Raw genomic sequence first — 17,804 nt, forward strand, 5'->3', positions numbered from 1 at the left:
CGATGATTCCTGTTATGAGGAGACTCCGGGAGATATGCTGCCTTGGAAATATCAAAGATCCAGCTTCCACTGAAAAGTCATTTCCTATCTCATAGGCAGGCAATATGTGGCTCCAAGTGGAGTTGGAAGCATCAGTTTAAAAAACCACTGGCAGAAGAGGGAGTGTTTTTCCCCACTCTAGAGCAGCAGTCCCCAACCTTTTTGGCATCCCCATGGAAGACAATTTTTGATGGGCCAGGGTAGGGGGATGGTTTCAGGATGATTCAATCACATTACATTTATTGTGCACTTTATTTCTATTATTATTACATCAGCTCCACCTCAGATCACAAACATTAGATGCTGGAGGTTGGGGGACCCCTGATCTAGAGGATGCGCTGCTGATAAGCCTTGAGTGATACTCTGATCATGATCCATTTATTACAGCTTGGTTTTCTTCCAGACACACACACCGCTCCCCCTCCAAATTTTTAAAAATCTCATCCAGGTTGACCCCAGGGGCCTCAAATACTCAGATGCCAAAGCCTGCACTTGCTTACACAGTCTGCAAGTGCATTAGGTAAGATGGGGCGGGGCTTTCCCGCAGAACACCCATGTTGCTCTCATGTCCCACCAAGTGGGCAAAGTGAGAGAAAGTGGCTGCCACCTGTTGTCTGTTCTCTGTCTGCACTGAGAGCTGATGGGGATTTGGCTGCCTGAGGAAAGGCACCATTCAAAACCACACTCATCAAGAAGTAAAAGCAAATATTGAGAAACCCCAAGAAAGGGAGCATTTAGTACAATATTAAGAACTAATAGATTAAATCGCAAACTGACCATTATGTACAGAGAATGAGCTTGCAGAAGCTGAGCTGAAAGTCATTAGATAGCAGTGGGTGAAATAGGGCATTGAAGACCCATGGAAGTGCAGTTTCCTTGGTGCTTTCCCATTGAGATAAACTACCATTGATGGAGTGCTTAAGTGCCAGGCACTGTAGCAGTGTTTGACTTCATTGACCTCATTTAGTCATTGCAACATTTTAAAGGAGGCATTGTGATGCCTGTTCAGTATAAAAGATAACTGAGGCTCAGAGAGTTTAAGTAATTTGCTCAGTGTCACACAGCTTACAGGTGGTGGATCCCATTCCTGCCAATTCTATACCCCTGACCCCACCAACTTTTTTCTTTACCATGAACAAAGACTTTGTTGGGATCAGGTTTCTGATAGGACCAGATGCGACCAGTAAGGCAAGTGTTTATCATCTCTTTGAAGAGAATATAAACTGACCTTTTGCAAATTTAAAATAAAATGCACTGTTTGTCCCCTGGTGGTGTAGTTATCTAGTTGACTAGATTAGATGGGCTGCCATCCCCAGAGTCCAAAAGGTGAACTAACTGGGCCTTCCTCAAGAAGCTTCTAGGGCTGATAAACACCGTGTGTTTTATTATCATGTCTGAAATAGACATGTTATTCCGTACAAGGTATTTGTTATGGATTTGTTATCGTTACTTTTCTGTGTGAGGGCTGAGATTGAGGCAAACATGCCCATTTATGGTAGCGTTTTCCACGAGGCCATCCCCAGCCCCCTCACAAATTAGCCCTGTATTGCAGCTTTGTTGGTCCTGCCTCTGGGGATTTCTCTGCCCTTGTCCTTCCCGTTTGGGAGCAAGTTGGGGAGTCTGGAGAGGAAGACATTTGGGAGAAAACGGGGATTACCTCCTCCTGCTCTCTTTTGTTTTGAAGTTTTATTTTTGGGGTGGGAAAGTGGTCTTCTCCTTTCCTCAGCATATTGAATCCAAACAGGTGAATTTTATGCTGTAGGCACAACTTTGTAACTCTAAACTCAAATATACATTAGATTTTTTCTGGCAAACCACATCCAATTTTAAATTCACCAGAATCCAAGAATGTCACAAGCAAATGTAGAAATCATCCATATTGTCCTTCCCAAACCTCCGTTTTCCCATCTGTAAAATGGGGCTAATGAGACTAGCTAACATCTGTTGAGTGCTTTTGCTGGAACACCATGCCAAATCTGTTACAGACATCTTGTCACTAAGTCTTCACAACAGCTCTTTGGAGTGGATGCTATTATTATTGGTCCTGTTTCACAAATGTGGAGACTGAATAACTGCTCAAGATAGCTTGACTAGCCAATGAGGAATACAAGATTTTACAAAACTAGCTCTTTCAAGACTTCAGTGCCTATGGAATTGCCCTGCTGGGAGGATTCAAGGGGATCACACATACGAAGGATTTAGCATAGTGCTTGGCCCCTGGTGAACTTCCGCAGATGGTTATTTATATATTACCAGAGACCTTAAGGATTTTGCTCAATGTTGCCCAGCAGGTACTTGGGAGAACTAGGAAACCTATGGTGTAGTCTTTTCATAAAAGAGAAACTTGCCCTTAAATTTCTTTTCTTGCCATCTCTTTTCATAAACTCAGTTCCTATTTGGGTAAAAATGGTGATTAGAATCTTCTGCTAATATAGATACATTTCCTCGCCTATGTCAGGAACATGGCCAGGTATACTGGCCCACGTATTTTGTGATTCGTGTAGGATCTCTATGGTGTCCTTGAAGAGCTCACTTGTCAGTGGGAGGAGCCTGTCTGGCTTCCAAGGTGACTCCTTTGATCCCTGGGGTCTCTTCCCTTCACTCTGACCATTAAATGCATTTAACCATGGCCACACTGTGGGAGAAAGGCTGAGTCTGCAAAAGGCTACATAGGAATTTGAAGGAGTTTTGTGTTTTGCCTTGTTGGAGAATAGTTGACTTTGAAGGAAATTTTGTAAGGGGTCAGATGATAAAGGAAGAAGCTAGCATTGCCTGTTGTTCCTGCAGAGGAAGTCAGGTGACTCTAAACCACATCAGTGATTTGGAGGTGAAAGAGGAATATTCCTCATCAAAGTCCCTAAGAAAGGGCCATGGGCTTGCCTCTTGTTCAACGGTACAGGCTTAACTTCCCCTCCGCTAGTGAAGCAGGCAGCAAATGATACAGAATCTCGGAAGGGTTCTGTATCCCTCAGAGTCTGAGACCACTGGGGGGTGGTTATAACCCTTCCCTGGTCTCCAGGTAAAATGCCTCTCTAGGTAGAATTCCTGACCTTCTTTGTCCTTCCCCGCCTCTCCAGTCTTCCTCATCTTTAGATATAACCATTGTTAATGTATTGAGCATCTTTCCAAAACTTTTCTACGTCACATCTTCCTTTTTTACACAAATATTGTTGGCTTTGTAAATTAGCTGTTTTTTCACTTAATTGCATATTTTTAACTTTCTATATTAGCATATTGTGGTTTTTTAAATCACCTGCGTGATATTCTATTATATGGAAGTATAGCATCTAATCAAGGAGTCAGGAAAAGACTTTGATGCGGGGAAAGATTGAAGGTGAAAGGAGAAGGGGGCGAAAGGGGATGAGATGGTTAGATAGCATCACTGACTCAAAGAACATGAATTTGAGCAAACTCCAGGAGATAGTGAAGGACAAGGAAACCTGGCATGCTGCAGTCTATGGGGTTGCAAAAAGTTGGACATGACTTAGTGACTGAATAACAAAATAGCATCTTACTATAACAACCTCTTATTGAAATTTACCAGCTTCACTCCACATATAAACAGGGCTTCAGGGACCATCTTTGTGTATCTATTTATATCTAATTATATGAGTTTATCTGCAGGATAAATTCCCAGCAATGCAATTTGCTAAGTTAGAGAGCATGCACATTTAAAATGGATAGATATTGCTAAACAGTCCTCTAAAGACATTGTCAATTTAAACTTCTAATGGACACATAGGAGACTACATGTATTTTAAGCTGTGCTAAGCCAGAGTTGCAAGAAACAAGACACAATGGGACTTTTAGGACCAGAAATGGCCAGTTCTGTCTATCCTCAAAGCATCTTCCGTGGGAGCCACCAGACCTCTTGCTGACCAAGTTCTCTTGGTAGGGAGGAAAAATTAATTTAGCTTTGATAATTGTAAGAACTTCCTTCTGGAGGTACTTTAAAAACGGTATGCAAATGAGTTAGGCAGATGTCAGCAAGGGGCGCACAAGGACAAGCCCGTGCAAGGAAGCCAAGCAAGGATGAGACTTTCTGCTTGGATCAGGTGTCAGATCTGGGTTCAAATCTTGGCTCCAACTTTTACAAACAAAAGCCTTTACTTTCTGGGACCTCCATAGCCTTATAGGAATAATCAATAATGCCTACCTCATTGAATACTTAGAAAACATAGCAAGATGGTATATATAATAAATAGCCTAGCTCAATGTCCCATGAATAGAAAGGGGAATAGAGGCTTCCCAGGTGGCACTAGTGGTAAAGAACCTGCCTGCCAATGCAGGAGATATAAGAGACGCCAGTTTGATCCTTGGGTCAGGAAGATCCCTTGGAAGAGGGCATGGCAACCCACTCCAGTATTCTTGCCTGGAGAATCCCATGGACAGGGGAGCCTGGTGGCTACGGTCCATAGGTCTGCAAAGAGTCGGACGCAGCTGAGCAGCTTAGCACACGTAGCACAGTGATAATAGTGCCTGTTATTAATGACAGATTGAGAGTCCCGGTTGCTGATGGTGACAGTTTGGGGCCTGGAGATCTGGTGCATCTGGGGGCCCAGCCCCTTCCCCTGCTTCCCTCGCCACACTGACTCCTCCCTCACCTGGACCAGGGCTTGACCTAGTTTCTTCTCTGCAGAGGTCCTGTCAGCTGGTGGTCTGTGTTCGAGATCAGGCCCAAAAGGTTTTCATTTTGCCTGCATGGCATTTGAAACATGCATTGATTTCCTTTAGGGATGGATATGATGGCTCAGACAGTAAAAGATCCACCTGCAATGCAGGAGACCTGGGTTTGATCCCTGGGTCGGGAAGATCCTCTGGAGAAGGGACTGGCTACCCACTCCAGTATTCTTGCCTGGAGAATCCCATGGACAGAGGAACCTGGTGGGCTACAGCTCATGGGGTCGCAAAGAGTCGGACCCAACTGGGCGACTTCACTTTCACTTTCATTTCATACCTAAGTGCAGACTTCCAAGTCTGTTGGATATGTGGCAGAGCAGGGCCCACATCCTCACTCAGACACCCAAGCAGGAGCTGGGAAGCTGCCCTGTCTCCTCTGGACAGGCCAAAGGGCTCTGTCCAGCCACATCCAGCCACCTCCAGCCTGGGTCACTCTGCATTGCTCACCTGACCCCGGTGACATTTGAGTTGGTGTCTCTAGCCCAAAATCTTGGCAGTAAAATACTGAGGGTAGCTGTTAACTAGGGCTGATGATGTGCAAATCCTGTTACTGTTTACTCTGGGGAATTTTATTCATTTTTCAATAATACAGAAGCAGAAGGGGCAAGATCTTTTACCCCTGAGTTCCTCTGGGGAAGATAAAACTGATGCTAAAACAAGCTGAAATAGCTAAACATTCTTAGTTGGTCCAACTCCAACCTTTTTGATCTGGAATCACAGATACCACAAAATGTTAGAGCTAGCCAGCCCTTCCTATTTCTTTCCCCAAGTGAAAAACACAAGGCCCCAGAGAGGGAAAGTGACTTGCCCAGAGCCACCCAGTGAGTTCAGCACAGAACTGGGATGTGTAAACCTGTGGTCTTCCAGAGGCTAATGAACAGCTCAAAGAAGGAAGCTGGGTGTTGTTGAGGAGGCCAGGATGTGCACAGAGCTGACACACTTGGCTGCGTCGGACATTGCTGACACCAACAGTGAAGAGTCCTTTGCTTTCATCAAAACGCTGGATAGCAGCCCTTGATCATGAACTGGACATAGTATCCATCAATCCTGGGTAATGAGCCTGAAGGTGTCCTTTCAGCTGTCAGAGCTGATGCAGGACACTGGACAGTACGGGGCGGGAGTGCGGGGGGGATGGTGGGGGTGGGGAGCTTGAGAGGAAGAAACCAGGAGGGTGGGGGTCTCCTTGAGGTTTGGCTGTCTGGGCTTCTCTTGTCTGCTCTCATGTTCTCACCCCCTACACATGTGATCTTCTGTAGCTGGCATTCCAGGTTGGTTGGGACAGTCCTCCACCTAAGGGACATCTAACGATACCCGCAGACATTTTTGGTTGCCACGTCTCAGTGGGGAGGGTGTGCTACCAGCATCGATTGGATCAAGACCAGAGATGCTGCTAATGGCCTTACAAGGCACAGGGCAGGCCCTTTCCCTGCACGCTCCGCCTGCCCACCTCTCGCCCACACTTCTGCCCACCATCCATCCCACCGGCAAAGAATTATCCAACCCCAAATGTCAATAGTGCCGCGGTTTTGAGAGACCCTGCTCTAAATTAAGGACCTCGGCAGGGAGTTGCAGACCGCAGTTTCCCTGCATTTAGCGCATGGCGAATGCTATCACTGCAGTGTGCTCTCTGACCACTGCTGCAGCCCGGCCATCTGCTTCTCATTTCCCCCTGTACCTCACCTAATGGTGACCTGACACTTTTTGCCTGACTGTCCACTACCTCAAATTTTGAAGGCTTGAGTTTCTGGGTGCACGCTGAGGCAAGTACTTATAGCAATAAAACCAAGTTACCTGCAGCCTTCAAGTTGCCAAAGACTGATCAAGGGTGTGTCCCGTGTGTGCCTGTGTTTCTTTCAGTCCTCAATTTCTTTCTCTATTTCAAAGAAGGTAGACCGAACAGGAAAGATTACTTGGAAAACGTACTTTTTATTCAGATTCCACCATAACTAGCTGTGCTGTGATGGTCAAATTACTGAACCTTTCTGTGCCTCAGTGTAACGGTGGCTTGCGTAGCATTTTTGAGGGGTTTAAACGAGATAATAGCTGACAGTCAATTAGAGCAGCAGTGGGGCTTCCCCACTGGTTAACACTCTGTGTTCCCAGGGCAGGGGGCACAGTTCAATCCCTGCTCAGGGAACTAAGGTCCCCCATGTCGCATGATGTGGCCAAAAAACAGAAAAAGACAGAGCAGCAGCTATGATTACTAATATTAATTTGCTAGACTCACCACATTTTTCTCAAGGGCAAATCTATGGGATTTAATCAGTGTTTGGGGTCTGTAATGTTCGCGTGTTCAAAGATGTGTGTGGTCAAAGGACTGAAATAGCTTTCAGATGTCAGGACCTTGGATGTCCTGATGCAAGCTCTCCCTCTAAATGATGGAGGGAAGTGGGTAGCACTTTTCAAATGGATAGTGTCTCAACTTCCCTGAATCCTGCACCACCCCCACTCAAAGTGTTAATATCTTGAGGAATTTGAGTTCCAAGGAACACACTCTGGGAAACGCCATTCTAGAGTGAAGCCAAGCTCTCTTTCCTTTTCTTTCTTTTGACCAAAGAGGATTTCACACATTGTGGCCGTCAAGAGACCTCAACGACATGGGAAACAGCCCAGCCTCTCTCTCCTTTTTTTGGACAAAGACCGAATCTCTGCCCTTGATCTGTTTGTAATATTGAGTCCTAGATTAGACAGGGTTCCTGGCAGTGGAAATTCCTGTGTCCTTTTGTTTTTCTGTTGTTTTTTTTTTTTTGCTTTTCTTTTTTTTCCTGATTTTTTTTTTTCCTGATTTTTAAGGCAACTCGCCAACATAGAAATTAGGAAGAGCCCACTTAGTTGTCATGCTGCTCGAAACAAATAAAACACATCTCCTGGTCTTCTTGGGTATAATTTGCTACCATTCAAAAACTTCTCTTGACTATACTTAGACTACTCAACTGCACAATTAAGTGGTAAAAATGGTAAATTTTATTATGTGTATTTTACCATAATTAAAGGTAAAAATAAAAAATTTTCATTAAAGCATATTTTATATCAGAACAGCACATGAGCTCGATGAATTTCCACCCATGTAACTGGTACTAAGATGAAGAAACAGAGTTATCAGCTCCATCAACCTGCATCACGTCCTACCCTTCCAGTTACATCTGATGTCTAGCACCATAGGTTAGATTTGCCTGGTTTTGAATCTCATATACAGGCACACCACATTTTACTGCACTTCACAGATACTGTGGGGTCTTTTTTCCCTACAAATTAAAGGCTTATGGCAAATCTGTGTTCAGCAATTCTGTTGGTGCCATTTTTCCAACACCATTTGCTTCCTTCATGTCTCTGTGACACATTTTGGTAATCCTTGTATGTTTAAGGTGATTTCATTGTAATATTTGTTGTGTGATCTGTGATCAGTGATCTTTGTTGTTGGTATTGTGGCTCACTGAAGGCTCAGATGAAGGTTAGAATTTTTTAACAATCACATATTTTTCATTAAGGTAGACATTAGACATAATGCTATTGCACACTTAATAGACGACAGCATAGTGTAAATGCAACCTTTTTATATGCTGGGAAACCAGAGTATCCATGTAACTTGCTTTATTGTGATAGTTGCTTTATTATGATGGTCTGGAACTGAGCCCGAGTTCTGCCTGTAAACAGAATCACACAGTATGTCCTTCTTGTCTGCCTTTTTTTCACACAAGTGTTTGTGTGATTTGCTCTTATCGTGGTGTAGAGTTGTAGTTTGCTTAATCGGGTACCGTTTTGAGGAACAGGGTTTTTAAAAAAATATTATACATCTTTGTTCAATAGACATCTATTGATTTATTCGGCTTCTCTGGGTATTAGTTGCAACATATAGGATCCAGTTCCTTGACCAGGTATTGAACCCAGGTCCCCTGCATCGGGAGAATGGACCACTGGCCACCAGGGAAGTCCCCCCAAAGTCTCTTCTAATCTATAGGTTCCCCCTTTTAAAATGGTTGACCTGTTAAAGAAACTGAGTCATTCCTCCTATGCTTTCCTACCTTGTGGACTTTGCCTCATGCCTGTGACCTTGGTTGGCATGTTCCCTGTGTCCTGCATTTCCATTAAATAGGTGTTAGATCCAGAGGCTTCGTCAGTGTCTGTCCCCACCCAACCCCCCCTTTTTCTGTAAGAATATTTCACTGGTGGTAGTGCCACTTCCCCAGGCATCCCCTCTGGAGGCACATAACCTCTGATTGGCTTTGTTTTTGCAGTGTTAAGTTTGCTGAGTAAGTGTAGGTGGTGTTGGCCCAATCCATCCATTGTCAAGTTCTCCATTTGCTATTCAGGCTTCCCAGGTGGTGCTGGTGGTAAAGAACCCTCCTGTCAATGCAGGAAACATAAGAGACACAGGTTTGATCCCTTTGTCAGGAAGATCCCTTGGAGGAGGAGATGTCAACCCACTCCAGTAGTCTTGTCTGGAAAACCCCATGGACAGAGGAGCCTGACAGGCTACAGTCCATGGGGTTGCAAAGAGTCAGTCACAACTGAGCACACAGCACATTTGCTTGTCATCTAATATAGTGGGGTGGGTCTGAAACTGTGGACCAGTATCTTCAACATCACCCAGGAGCCTGTTAGAAATGCAGATCCCTGGGTTCACCCCAGACCTACTGGCTCAGAAGCTCTAGGGTGGGCCCAGCCGTCTGTGATTCCACAACTGCCCAGGTGAAGCTGATGCACAAGGAAGTTTGAGAACCACTGGTCTGATGTTTTAGCAACTTTGGTAATGATTGTCAAGACCCATTATTTTATTCAGAGTTCCAGAATTGCTACATTCTAGTTTCATCATTTCTTCTACATTTATTAGCAGGAATTCTTCTAAGTATATGGCAGTATTTTTTTTTTTTTTAAAGCAGTGAAACGGGGGTGAAGGGAGAATGCTGTTGGACTTACTACGTCCCAGGAGAAATTCAATAGCGATTTAAAAATTAAGGGCGACTTTCCTGGGGGTCCAGTGATGAAGATTCCATGTTTCCACTGCAGGGGGGGCTTGGGTTCAATCCCTATTTAGGAAATCTGGATCCCACATGCCCGGAATCACCGCCTCCCAAAACAATTTAAAGTGCAGGAAATGTGATTGTTAAACCTGGAACAGTGTACATTTTCTACAATTGTTTAGTTCACTTTTTGGGATAACTGGAGTGATTTTTTCAGATTTAGGGAATGGTTCACTCATTTCTTATTTTATTTTTTAATGAGCTACTAGATCAGGTCGCCCAGGAGAAATAACTAACCTTTCTGAACAAATTAGCTCCTGTTTTTTATTATTGTTATTCTCACCCTGGAAGAGGAAAGTGGGAGTACCTGCCTCTCTGATTTTTACTTTGCAAAGTCTGCATTTTAGGAGTTGACTGCCCAGCTCCAGGGGCCCATTGGTGGGATGTGGAAGTTAGTCCACCTCTGTGGGATTTGGAGTCCAAGCATGCAAATTATCTTGCGTCTCTTGCGTCTCCTTCATTGACAGGTGGGTTCTTTACCACCAGAGTCACCTGGGAAGCCTGAATAGCAGATGGAGAAATTTACAATGGATGGATCGGGCTGACACCACCTACACCTACTCAGTAACCTTAATGCAGCAAAAACAAAGCTGATCAGAGGTTATGTGCCTCCAGAGGGGATTCATAGCTCAAAGGAGCTATGAATTGTTTTCTGCTGAAGGAGGGGCATCAACCACGCAATGTGTCCTTGTGACTGTACATCCTCACTAGCCTGCACCTTAGTTCTTTGGAACCACCAGTGGATGGGGGAAGGGAGGTAGGGTGGGTTGGAGTACCTGAGCACGAGCCAGTGTTCAGAGGGCAGGACACCTCCTGCAGGTATGATCAGAGGGCCTGGGATGGGCCGTTGGACAGGTCTGAAAAGAGTCTGTTGCCTCAGCAGCTCGTCTCCTGGACATATCTAGACAATAGAATGGAGAATCTGACATTTAATGACTTGATATTTTAGATAAACACAGACTTCTTGTCGGTTATTTAGTGACCTTGAGGAAGAATTTGTAGAGAAGCAGAATCAATGTTTTAGTTTCCCCCTCTTTCTTTACCAGTTTTCAAAACAGTGGGTTGATTCCCCAGCAGCTTACAAGAATGATCTGTGATTTTTTGTTTTTAACCATGATGAGCTCATGGATTTAAACATACTCATCTTTCAACTCTTGTATTTACCTTACTGATGTTCAGACTGTCCCATATTTGACCAAATAGAACCCTGGTTTAACATTTTTGCGTGTAGTTTTCTAGACTTTTAAAAATGTATACAGGGATGTATAAAATGACAAGACATTCTTTTATAACTATTTTATTCAGCTTTATTGAGGTATAAACTACATATAGTATTTCTTTTAATTTTTAAAAAATTCACTGATTTTTAAGTGTACAGCTCAATGAATTTTGACAAATGTATATAGTCATATAATCATCACCATAATCAGGATATAGAATGTTTTCATTGCCCCAGAAGTTCCTTTGTGCCTCTTGGTGGTCAGTTCCCTCCCCAGCCTGTAACAACCACTGATCTGTTCTGCTGCCACAGTTTTGCCTTTTCTAGACCTCCATATTCGGAGAAGGCAATGGCACCCCACTCCAGTACTCTTGCCTGGAAAATCCCATGGACGGAGGAGCCTGGTAAGGCTACAGTCCATAGGGTCGCTAAGAGTCGGACACGACCGAGTGACTTCACTTTCACTTTTCCCTTTCATGCACTGGAGAAGGAAATGGCAACCCACTCCAGTGTTCTTGCCTGGAGAATCCCAGGGACGGGGGAGCCTGGTGGGCTGCCTTCTATGGGGTCGCACAGAGTTGGACACGACTGAAACGACTTAGCAGCAGCAGCAGCAGCAGCAGCAGCAGCAGACCTCCATATTAGTGGAATAATAGAGTGTGTAGAATTTGGGTTCTGCTTCTTTCATTAAGCTTGCTTTTGCAATTCATCTATTTTATTGTGTAATTTGTTCCTTTTTATTGCTGAGTATTCCATTTATTCATATTGGTTTTTGTCATATTGACTTTGCATGGTTGAAAATCACCTATTGTACAATTCCATTTATTGCGATGTACAGAAAAGGCAAATCTATAGAGACAGATAGCAGATTAGTAATTGCCAGGGAGTTGGGGGTAGGAACAGGGAGTGACTGCAGACTAGCATAAGGAAACCCTTTTTAGGATGATGGAAATGTTCCAAAATTTAGCATCATGATAGATGGTACAATTCTGTAAATTTACTAAAAATCATTGAATTGTGCATTTACAACAAGAGAATTTTAAAGCATGTAAATCACAAATAGGTTAAGATGAAAGGGAAAAATCCTTATTTTTTTATTTTACAAGTCTGTAATTTGCATTTTAATTAATTTAGAGTGTTTTAATGTTCAAACTTGTGGGCAAATCTGTAAATAGCATGAAGTCTATGAATTATCACTTTCATTATTTTTTTTACATTCTTTTTTTTATATTCTTTTCCATTATGTTTCATCACAGGATATTGAACGTAGTTCCCTATGCTATACATTAGGACCTTGTTGTTTATCCATTCTGAATGTAATAGTTTGCATCTACCAATCCCAAACTCCCAGTCCATCCCTCTTCCTCCCCACTCCTGCTTGGTAACCACAAGTCTGTTCTCTTTGTCTGTAAGTCTGTTTCTATTTTATAGATAGGTTCCTCTGTGCTATAGTTTAGATTCCACATATAAGTGATATCATATGGCTTTTGTCTTTCTCTTTCTGACTTATCTCGCTTAGTATGATAATCTCTAATTGCATCCATGTTGTTGCAAATGGCATTGTTTCATCCTTTTTTACGGTCGAGTAGTATTCCATTGTATATATGCACTACATCTTCTTTATCCATTCATCTGTTGATGAACATTTAGGTTGTTTCCATGCTTTAGCTATTGTGAACTGTGCTGCTGTGAACATAGGGATGCATGTATCTGTATGAATTATAGTTTTGTCCAGGCATATTCCCAGGAGTGGGATTGCTGGATCATTCTGGTAATGATTGCTGGTAATTCTATTTTTAGTTTTCTGAGGAACCTCCATACTATTTTCCATAGTGGCTGTACCAACTTATATTCCCACCAACAGCACGGCAGGGAGGTCTGAAAGGGCAAAGCTCTGCGTGGCATATATAAAAGTCTACATCTTGAATTTGGGGTGGGCTTATAGCATTCTGTTGCCCGGATGATCTGTAATTTAACAAGGCACTTCCTGAAAACTATTTGGATTGCTTGCGGGTTTTGCTGTGCCAAATTGCACTGCAGTGCACATTTTTATACATCTGTGAACACTTGTCTGTTTCTGTAAGCTATATTGCTAGAAATGGAATTGCAGGTCAAAGGATGTGTGTGAATTTTTAGGACTTTTCCATCAGTAAGGGTGATGTGTGCAGAGCCCCAACCCCTATTCTTTTGACAACACAGGCATTATCAGTGGTTTTCCTCTCAGCCAAGCGGTGGGTGAAAAGCAACATCTCATTGCTTCACTTTGTAGTTCTCCATTTACTCCTGAGGCTGAACATCTTTTTCTTATGTGAATTGGTTATTTGAAGTCTTTTGTAGAGTATCTATTTTTGTTAATCATAAATTTAATAAAAGTTATAAAACTATATTGGCTTCCCATGTAGCTCAGCTGGTAAAGAATCCACATGCAATGCAGGAGACCTGGATTCAGTCCCTGGGTTGGGAAGATCCCCTGGAGAAAGGAACAGCTACCCACTCCAGAATTCTGGCCTGGAGAATTCCATGTGGTCGCAAAGAGTCGGACACGACTGAGCGACTTTCACTTTCTTTCATGGCAAAAATGCGTAATAGAAAGTGTGCCCATGTTCAAAGTAGCCTTATTCACAATGGAGAAAATGTGGAAGTAACTCAAGTGTCCATCAACAGATGAATGGATAAACAAAATGTCATATGTCAGTACAATGAAATATTATTAAGCCTTAAAAAAGGAGTGAAATTCTGATTCATGCTGCAACATGGATGAACTTTGAAGACATTATTCAAAGTGCAATAAGCTGGTGACAAAAGGACAAATACTGATTATTTCACTGACATGAAGTCCTGAGAGTAGTGAAATTCATAGAAACATAAAGTAGAATAGTGCTTGCCAGTGGCTAGAGGGAGGAGGTAATGAGGAATTTGTGTTTAACAGGTGAGGAGTCTCAGTTTTACAAGATGAAAATAGCTCTGGTGTTGGGTGGTGGTGATAATTGCATGAAAATATGGATGTCATTAAGTCACTGAAATGAAAATGGGTAAGATAGTAAATCTTATGTGTATTTTACTACAAAAAAATTAGGAAAAAACTCATGGAAAGTAAAAATCCCTTCAAAACTGTACTTGATAAGTGCATATTTCTCCAGTTATTTTGCCTATATGAATTTTAAATATTTTAAAATAAAAATGGGTTATTATACTAGTGCCTTACAATATTCCCAATATTTCATTTTTAAGCAGTTCTATTCAGATCTAGTTTAAATACCATGCAATTCACCCATTTAAATTGTGCAGTTGAATGGCTTTCAGCATATTCACAGAACTGTGTATCCATCCCTGCAGTACATTCTAGAACATTTTCATTACCCTAAGAAGAAACCCCACTCCCCTCTACTTCAGTTCAGTTCGGTTCAGTCGCTCAGTCACGTCCAACTCTTTGCAACCCCATGGACTGCAGCACACCAGGCTTCCCTGTCCTTCACCAACTCCCAGAGCTTGCTCAAACTCATGTCCATCGAGTCAGTGATGCCATCCAAGCATCTCATCCTCTGTCGTCCCCTTCTCTTCCCGCCTTCAATCTTTCCCAGCATCAGGGTCTTTTCCAATGAGTCAGTTCTTCACATCAGGTGGCCAAAGTATTGGAGTTTCAGATTCAGTATCAGTCCTTCCAATGAATATTCAGGACTGATTTCCTTTAGAATGGACTGGCTGGATCTCCTTGCAGTCCAAAGGACTCTCAAGAGTCTTTTCCAACACCACAGTTCAAAAGCATCAATACTTCAGCACTCAGCTTTCTTTATAGTCCAACTCTCTCATCCATACGTGACAACTGGAAAAACCATAGCTTTGACTAGATGGACCTTTGTTGGCAAAGTAATATCTTCGCTTTTTAATATGCTGTCTAGGTTGGTCATAGCTTTTCTTCCAAGGAGCAAGTGTCTTTTAATTTCATGGCTGCAGTCACTATCTGCAGTGATTTTGGAGCCCAAGAAAATAAAGTCTCTCACTGTTTCCATTGTTTCCCCATCTATTTGCCATGAAGTCATGGGACCGGATGCCATGATCTTAGTTTTTTGAATGTTGAGTTTTAAGCCAACTTTTTCACTCTTCTCTTTCACTTTCATCAAGAGGCTTTTGTGTTCCTCTTTGCTTCCTGCCATAAGGGTGGTGTCATCTGCGTATTTGAGGTTATTGATATTTCTCCCACCAATCTTGTTTCCAGCTTATGCTTCATCCAGCCCGGCATTTTGCATGATGTACTCTGCGTGTAAGTTAAATAAACAGGGTGACAATATATAGCCTTGATGTACTTCTTTCCCAATTTGGAACTAGAATGTTGTTCCATGTTCGGTTCTAACTGTTGCTTCTTGACCTGCATACAGATTTCTCAGGAGGCAGGTAAGGTGGTCTGGTATTCCCATCTCTTGAAGAATTTTCCACAGTTTATTGTGATCCACACAGTCAAAGGCTTTGGCACAATCAATAAAGCAGAAGTAGATGTTTTTCTGGAATTCTCTTGCTTTTTCCATGATTCAATGGATGTTTGCAGTTCGATCCCTCTATTGTCTGCTATGCTCTTCTACTGTCACCCTTTTATTCTCTCCCAGCTGTTGGCAACCACTAATCTACTTTTTATCTCTATGGATTTGCCTATTCTGGACATTCTTATGTAAGTGGAATCATATAATACGTGGTTCTCTGTGACTAGATTCTTTCACTTAGCATAATGTTTTCAAGACTCATTAACACTCAGTGTATTTCAGTACTCCACTCCTTTTCATGGCTGGGTAATATTCCATTAAATGTATAGGCCACATTTTATTTATCCATTCATCTGTTGAAGGACATTTGGGTTTTTCTTCTATTTTTTAGCTATTAGAAGTAATGCTTCTATGAACACTCACCTGAGTTTTTGTGTGGAAGTATGTTTTCATTTCTCTTGGGTATATACCTTAGAATGGGATTGTTAGATAATGTGATAAACCTATGTTTAAACATTTGAGGATCACCCCTTTTTATTTTTACAGTGAACTTTTAAGCCTTGAATTTGTTCCTATGTCAACACATCTAGATATACTTCTCGCATCTTAACCCCTGGATAGCATTCATTGTATGAGAATATCATGGTTTACATATTCATGCCATGTTGATGGACAATATATAGCAGTGCAGATCCTTTTCTGAAGAGCCTTTGGGTCATTTCCATTTTTTGACAACATAAACCATCCTGCTGTGAACACCATTGTGCTTTGTGGGATATTTCTGCAGATTGCATCCCCAGACATGGTGAGGTGAAGGCTTTATCTGTCTTTAGGGCTTGGTTCTTGATCTGTCTTTAGGCCAGTCTGGTTCTTGCCTCATTCTGACCCGGTTGCCTTATTCCCCAGGGGACCAACCAGGCACCATGGCACAGAAGGACCAGCTCAGTGACGATGAGAAGTTCCTCTTTGTGGACAAAAACTTCATCAACAACCCAGTGGCCCAGGCTGACTGGGCTGCCAAGAAGCTGGTCTGGGTCCCTTCAGAGAAGCAGGGTTTCGAGGCAGCCAGCATCAAGGAGGAGAAAGGGGATGAGGTGATCGTGGAGCTGGTGGAGAATGGCAAGAAGGTCACAGTCGGCAAAGATGACATCCAGAAGATGAACCCGCCCAAGTTCTCCAAGGTGGAGGACATGGCAGAGCTGACGTGTCTCAATGAAGCCTCTGTGCTGCACAACCTGAGGGAGAGGTACTTCTCAGGACTCATATATGTGAGTATCCTGGGGAAGCCGGTCACTTCTTGCTGGTCTCCTGCCACTCTGAGGGAATGGAGAGGCTTGCAGATGTCTTTGGAGTGCAGGTTGGGAGGCTGAAGTTTTCACTGAGGGAGGTTGCATGGTGGGGTGGAATCGTTCAGACCTGGGTTCCCATTCACCCTGCCCTATCTAGTTCTGTGATGTTGAATAGGTTATTTCACCTCTTGAAGCCTCAGTTTTCCCATCTGCAAAACGAGAACAGTCACCCTCCCCCCACGTAAGTGAGATCCACAGATCCCATATGATCACATGGTTGCATGGTCCATGCTCAACAGATTTCAGTGAAGTGGTTCCCTGCTCTTCCACTGTCTTGGAAATAAAGAAGAGCTCTTAACCTCCTTGAGAAGGCTGATCCATCCCACAGCCAAGTAGGTAGGAGACATGAGGATCCTGGCGAGGTTTGGTGGAGGCCTGCCCTGTCACAAATGGGAATGACTAGATTGGACCTGGATTCCTCTGGGTTGACCATGCAGGTCAGAGTGAATTAGAGCTGCACTGTCCGATATGGCAGCCACCGGCCACATGCGGCTAACTAAATGTAGATGTAAACTAAGTGAAAAGTGAAAGTGTTAGTCACTCAGTCATGTCTGACTCTTTGCAACCCCATGAACTGTAGCCCACCAGGCTCTTCTGTCCATGGAATTTCCAGGCAAGAATACTGGAGTGGGTAACCATTCCCTTCTCCAGGGGATCTTCCAGACTCAGGGATCAAACCCGGGTCTCTTGCATTGCAGGCAGATTCTTTACCATCTGAGCCATGTGGGAAGACCTGATGTAAACTGATTAAACATCAATACTTAAAAGTTCACTTCTTCCATTGTGCTGGCTACGTGTTAAGTGCCCACCTGACACCCATGGCTAGTGGCTGCCATACTGGACAGCACAGGTGTAGAACATTCCCATCGTTGCAGAAAGCTCTGTTGGACAGTCTGGACTGGATGATGTGTAACTCAGGGGTACAGATTCTTTGTGGGCTGGACCAGCTCCCCAGGATATAGCAGGACATAGTAGCCCCATCAAGCCAGACTGGTGGACAGCGGGCATCCCACTCCAGCCT

At 43.2% G+C, this 17,804-nt stretch overlaps 1 protein-coding gene across 7 annotated transcripts in view; it reads left to right on the forward strand.

The window, feature by feature from the left end:
* Nucleotides 1-17,804, forward strand: part of MYH11 (myosin heavy chain 11) — a 124,555-nt gene that overhangs the window by 403 nt on the left and 106,348 nt on the right. For all 7 annotated transcript variants that reach the window (XM_081556280.1, XM_081556278.1, XM_081556274.1 and 4 more), the window contains exon 2: nucleotides 16,341-16,702. Coding sequence is in view for 6 of the 7 variants with exons in the window: in XM_081556278.1 (XP_081412404.1) it covers nucleotides 16,358-16,702 (345 nt within the window). In the remaining variant the exon portion in view is untranslated. The remainder of the gene's footprint in view (nucleotides 1-16,340; nucleotides 16,703-17,804) is intronic.

This window comes from Giraffa tippelskirchi, chromosome 13 (assembly GCF_054371585.1).
Source record: "Giraffa tippelskirchi isolate mGirTip1 chromosome 13, T2T-mGirTip1v1.2.pri, whole genome shotgun sequence".
Taxonomy (NCBI): Eukaryota; Metazoa; Chordata; class Mammalia; order Artiodactyla; family Giraffidae; genus Giraffa; species Giraffa tippelskirchi.